At 40.0% G+C, this 6,000-nt stretch overlaps 1 protein-coding gene across 8 annotated transcripts in view; it reads left to right on the forward strand.

Annotated features, from left to right (window-relative positions):
- LOC147028615 (uncharacterized) overlaps positions 1–5,088 on the forward strand; it is a 33,318-nt gene extending 28,230 nt beyond the window's left edge. The window contains exons 5-7 of one of the 8 annotated variants that reach the window (XR_015057619.1): positions 880–935; positions 4,159–4,287; positions 4,373–5,082. Coding sequence is in view for 6 of the 8 variants with exons in the window: in XM_085879220.1 (XP_085735346.1) it covers positions 4,159–4,323 (165 nt within the window). In the remaining 2 variants the exon portion in view is untranslated. Of the gene's footprint in view, positions 1–879; positions 936–4,158 lie in introns of all 8 variants that reach the window. The other 7 variants (XR_015057620.1, XM_085879219.1, XM_085879217.1 and 4 more) reach the window with 7 other exon arrangements.
- The last annotated feature ends 912 nt before the right edge of the window (positions 5,089–6,000 follow it).

Here is a 6,000-nt window from a genome sequence, read left to right on the forward strand (position 1 = left end):
CAACAATATATACCAAAAATAATTCTGCTGTGGAATCCAAGGCATTCAAAATGATTGGTATCCCCTGAGATGAAGCCGAGTCTCTGGGCTTGTTACGTTCACATCGCAGAAAGGTTGGAGGTCGATTTTTGACTGCTTCTTTACCGGTCTTGCACCCGCTGCCCTTTCCATGCTCTTCCCTCCCCCTTCCCACTCCAGGTTTCTGTGCATCACAGGTGGTCTGCCGGTATCCCATTTGTGATGAAACTCAGAACATCCAGATTCATTGCTCATCTCCACTCGTTTTTTTCAAATTTTCTCTCACCTGTGGAACCACTTCCTTGGTCTGTTCAATTTAGTTCTTCCCTCCAGTGCTTTGAGATAGATGTTCACCACCATCTCAGGTCATCACCGATGTGGCATTGACGTACATTTTTGATGTAACCTCAATTGGAAAGGTCATGAACTAATGAGACATTTTAGCCCTGTGAACCCTCATGGCAATTTTACCAGCCACTTCAAACTTCCATATTCCAGGGAGGGCCAGGGTGGGAGAACAAAGTCCAAGAAGATCAAGGTTCAAATGGTTAACATTTTTTACCATCACTCGACTAAGGTTTGTCTGATCAGAATGAAATTGGCCTCAATGGATAGCTAAGAGAAAGCCACATTTACGCTTGATTTACATCATTCCCCTCCAAGTTGAAGGTCAAAGTTTTACACCACTTGGACTCCCAAACTACCATTTTGGTTTTTCTGTGAATGTGTGACCTGTATCTTGGATTCAGCTGTGACTTTTGGAATGAAATTTTGCATTGATAATGGGAGTAAAAAGTATGTGGGGTTGACATTGTTTTTGACCTTTGACTAATTATAGGCATTTTAACATTTTCCCACTAGAACTCGTCTTTGGTTTGTCTGATCAACACAAAAGTGCCCTCTCCAGATAGCCTGGAGTAAGCTGCATTTCCGCTTAATTTAAATCATACCCCTTCGAGTTTCATGTCAAGGTCAAATGGTGGTCTGAAAATAATGCTTTCTTTGTCATTGCTCAATCTTGCCAATGTGGAATCTCAAATAATATTTGTCTCACATCATCATAGTGGATCTTCATCTAAGTTGTGCACCTGATATTGATGAGTGTTCTTCACCTACATTTTTTCCGATTGTGACGTGATTCACAAAAAACACATTTTTGATCAGAACTTGAATAATTTTCCTCTGATTTTCATGATGTTGAGTATTTTTTTGATAGATTCGAGATGGAGACACATTTTCTTAATTTACATTCTATCCCTAAATGTTGACGGTGAAGGTCACATGGTGGTCTGAAAAGAATATTACATCATTAGATTGCAGGTGCCGGGGCAAGGCTTACCCTTGGTGATGGCTTTGTTGTTTCAGATATCTTGTTCTTTCTGCCCTCATTAACCCTCTCCAAGTTCACTACTCTCCATGTTTCCAGGTTCTAAGATTTTCCCCACTCCCTCTCTCTCATCCTCCTTTTTAAAAAATTTGTTTGTTTCATGATTGCTTCCACAGTTTTCCTTTCCATTTTGATTGAGAGTTTGCATGTATAACCACCTTGATCACCCCATGTATCCCCCCCCACCCAACTCCTTGATCTCATTCTTCCCCATCTCCTTTATTAGGTCATCTCTACCGAGATGACCTAATAAAGCCGTCCGTACGTCCGTCGTAAAAATGTCTGTCCGTCCGTCCGTACGTCCGTCAATTTTTCTTTCCGATCTTGATGAAACTTAGTATGTGGGTAGAGGTCGATGAGTGTTGCACAACGATATAACTTTTGTTCAGGGTCAAGGTCAGGGTCAAGGTCACGAGGTCATGTAAGTTATACAAATCGCCATTTTCAAAACCTATCTTGTCTGCCATTCTCCAAGATATTCGGCAACTGTTTATTGATTATGATAGTAAAAAAATATTATCTTGTATCTAACCGGACAGATTATTGAATTTCCTTCCCGTTTGATCGTCACGTGATCTGGAAAATGGCCAAAAATGCCGATGCGATTCGCAAAGAAGGAAGGAAGGAGAAATGAAATATAAATATAAAACACATTTTTAGCCTTTTATATTTATAAATTTTCCGCCGAAGGTGCAAAAGTTTCAAAACCTGAAATTGTTTACGTCGGCATTTATTTTCAAAATATAATTTCGTGCGCACGCGCCAAAATGCCAAGTCATCTTTAACCAAACTGCGTAGTAGAACTGCGCAGTAGTCCGGTCATGGCGTCGGGGCAGTGGCCAGCGTGGTTCAGATTGACTGTGGTTTCTGGGGCGAAGGTGATTGTTAAGAAGTATGTCGGCGGTATAAATTCGAGTGACTGTATTAGTGATTTAATCACACAACATCTTGACAACGAATAATCTGGCCGAACGATTGCATTAATTCAGTGCATCAGCAGGGATAATTCGCAGGCTCCTCTCGATCGTGCCGATATCTAACTTAATCACCGGCGGACATAGGGCTGCAGGCTGTGCAGCCCTATTGTTTTTGACCTTTGACTCATTTTGACCTTTAACTGCGGCCACGGATCCCGGATGAGGAGATAAGTGATAAATTATGCGACATGCTTCGGGCTTTCTGATTAATATATCAATGAGTACGTTCCATAATTAATAATTAATGAATCTGGCATACAAAATTTTTTCATACCTGACATGTTACTTTGTGCAGTGTCACGAAACTTCTGTGGAATTAATGAATTTGCTTGTTCTAACGATTTTTCAAACCACAATATCTCTATAAATACTTGACCAATTTTCATTCTGAAAGTTGCATTATAATCAGTGAAGAATAATCGACAGGATTATCATCATCTCCGAGAGCTAAGCCTATTTTTTTCGTTTTTTTTTCGACAACCGGAATTGAAATGTCCCCAGTGAGTGGACGGACCGGAAAAAAACACGTATTGCACTTACTGGTGATTCTGATGTGTTAATCCGGGTACTAAATAAACAATACATAGTTCTTAATTATGTCGTTCGTAGTATTATCCGAGTGTATCTCTGTGAACTATTTCAATCTAAACGGTTAGTTTGGACTGTTTCCTGGTTACCTGAACTGAACATTGAGAACCTGTGGTATTATAGAGATGACCGTCACCCGCACACGGGGGTAATTTTTATTACCACTACCAAAGGTGAAGAAGGTTATGTTTTCACCCCTTTCTGTCTGTTTGTCTGTTTCTCTGTGTGCAGGATATCTCAAAAAGTTGTGGACGGATCCGGATGAAATTTTGTGGACAGATATGATGTTTGAAAAGGAAGAAATAGTTAGATTTTGTTGAAGATCCAGATACGGATCCGGCTTCTTGAATTTTTTAAGTGATTCGTCACCATTGAGAAATGGTGCCAAAAATGATAGAAAGCTTAACTCAAAAAGTTGTGGACGGATTCGGACGAAACTTTGTGGACTTGTTGGGTGTGTGACGAGGAAGAATTTATTCCATTCCTGTGAAGATCTGAATTCGCATCTGGATCTGATAATTGTTAGTGATTCTTCATCATTGAGAGATCGGATTTAATCGATAAAAAGCACGATATCTCAAAGATTTGTGGACGGATTCGAACGAAACTTTGCGGACAGGTTGGGCGTGTCGCAAGGACAAATTCCTTTGATTTTGGTGAATATCTGGATCCGGACACGACAATTATTTAATGTATAAAGTAATTCTTCACCATTGAGAGATTGGGCCAAAAACAATGTCACATATTTGAAAAATGCATTGGGCTGGATATGTTCTTGTGGATCAGGCAGTGCATGGCAGAGTTATGCGCTCCAACAAGTGCCCTTCTTGTTCATTCTGTTCATGTCTGGACTGTTCTGTGTTCTCCCATGTCCTTGAGTCTCCACCCTGTACACAAAACAAATAAGTTGTACGACCTCTTCGCTGTCAATATTAGGAGAATACCTTGCAAAATGATGTTAAATCAAACTCCTATTAATGTTTGATTCTCTCGAATAAAAGTTAATATCAACATTGAATTACCTTCATAAGTATGCAGGAGTTTTTGTTTTCTCTGTCTTTCATCAATAAGTTTCCACAGTTATGGTTGTCGTTTCTAAAGAGTGGATTCATTTCAGCAACTTGCTTGTTCACTTTAATGCTTTCGAATTAAGAGTTTGTTTTTGACTTTTGTTTCACTTGTTTCTAGAACTTGCAACTCGACATGGAATTGATTGAAATAAAGATTCAATCATTGCTGCGCACTCAGGTGCAGGAAGAGAAGAAGAATGTCCAACCGACGAGTTCACATCAAGTTAACCATCATGCCTGCAAATGTCCATTTCACCATGCCTCAAAACATCCTATCAAATAGACTTTGTGAAAACGTTTGGGAATAGCCTGCAGCTTCTTGTCTGGGCACCACAGAGTCCTGAGATGAACATTATCGATCATGTCTGGGAATACATGGAGTGGGAGCTGCGGAAAGGCCGACCTCAGCTGGATTGATTTGATGTCTTCATGGGTTCAAGCACTCTGTGATACCAAAGGACATGCTCCCAGATACTAATATATATATATATATATATATATATATATATATATATATATATATATATATATATATATATATATATATATATATATATATATATATATATATATATATATATATATATATATATATATATATGAAATCCATTTGATTGTGTTCATATCAAATTGTTCAAGCTGTGTTGGTTTATTCCCGCAGAGCTCTGAAAATGAGGGAAAGTGTGGTGCGCTGGTCAAAGGTTTTGCCACATGTATGTACATTATATGTGTTGTTCTTGTTGTATGAAATCACTGGGACTTTGGCTCCTGATTTTGTCAATAATGTTACAATTCTTCTTAAAATGTGGCGTCGAGTTTGCATTGTGTATTATTCTTGTATATTGTACTTTAATAGTTGAGGCTTGCTCTTTTTATACTTCCATTTTAAAATATATATTTGCACAGAATTACTTTGTTTTATTGATTTTATTGAAATGATAATTTATTCCATAAAAAGGCACACAGCATTTATTTTGTCACAGTTATATTTAAGGTGAAGAGAATGATGAAACTCTCCCCAGTTTTCTTGTCACATTCCTTATTTTTGCATGTCATATCTTATCACTCTTTTGTTTTCATGATGAAGTTCCAGAGCCACTGTTGACCGACACATTTCTTACTCCTTTCTTTCACCTGTGGAACCAGCTCCCTCAGTCTGTTCAATCCCAGTTTTCCTTCCAGGCCATCGACTGCCAGGTATCAGTCGCCAAAAGATTGGAGAGCAAACAATAACTTGTGTCAAAGACTTGTGCATTTGCTGAATGCTCAAACAGAGCAACCAAGCCAAAACCTAATAATACTGTGGCCCCACATGCGACTGATGTGCACCTCCAGCCATCAGCACAGGTTCACGTCAGTTCACATCAAAACTTAATGACGTGTCAGCACAGGTTCACTGAATACATTACAACCTCTCCTCCCACCCCCCCTTCCCATCCCTTGACAAAAGTCTCATGAACCCAGCAACACAACCTGAGTTTTAAATTTTTTTTATTCTTTTTATGCAACGTTGAGGCTCGTCAGAGAGGTAACACACAGGTCAAGTCAGGTCAGGTATAGGAGCATGCGCTGGAGCAGCGCATTGCTGTGTCCACTTTCCACCGGTACTCCAGGGGCCTCCGTTTGGCCACCCCCTGGCAGATGCCTGTCCCATCCCCATCTCCTTGAGATGCTGATCATCCTGCTGCAACCACGTGGTCAGCCCATTGGCCTCCACCACTCACGAGACTTCCTTGCTGAGAGAAACTGGTGAAAAGAATCAGCTTCAGGAAAACGAGCCACATGTCCATACAGCCGCAGCTGACGCTCACGGACTGTGCAGGTAACAAATCTCATTTAAGTCTCTCTCAGCAATCGTTCATTGGACACAAAGTCCAACTCACAATCGCCAAGGATTTTCCGAACAGTGATACTTTGGCAGTCGGTATCATCACCCAGTATGCAACCTTGCTGTCGGCTT

The sequence above is a fragment of the Eptatretus burgeri genome, chromosome 4, assembly GCF_056783735.1.
Source record: "Eptatretus burgeri isolate ZD-2024b chromosome 4, Ebu_testis_v1, whole genome shotgun sequence".
Lineage (NCBI taxonomy): Eukaryota > Metazoa > Chordata > Myxini > Myxiniformes > Myxinidae > Eptatretus > Eptatretus burgeri.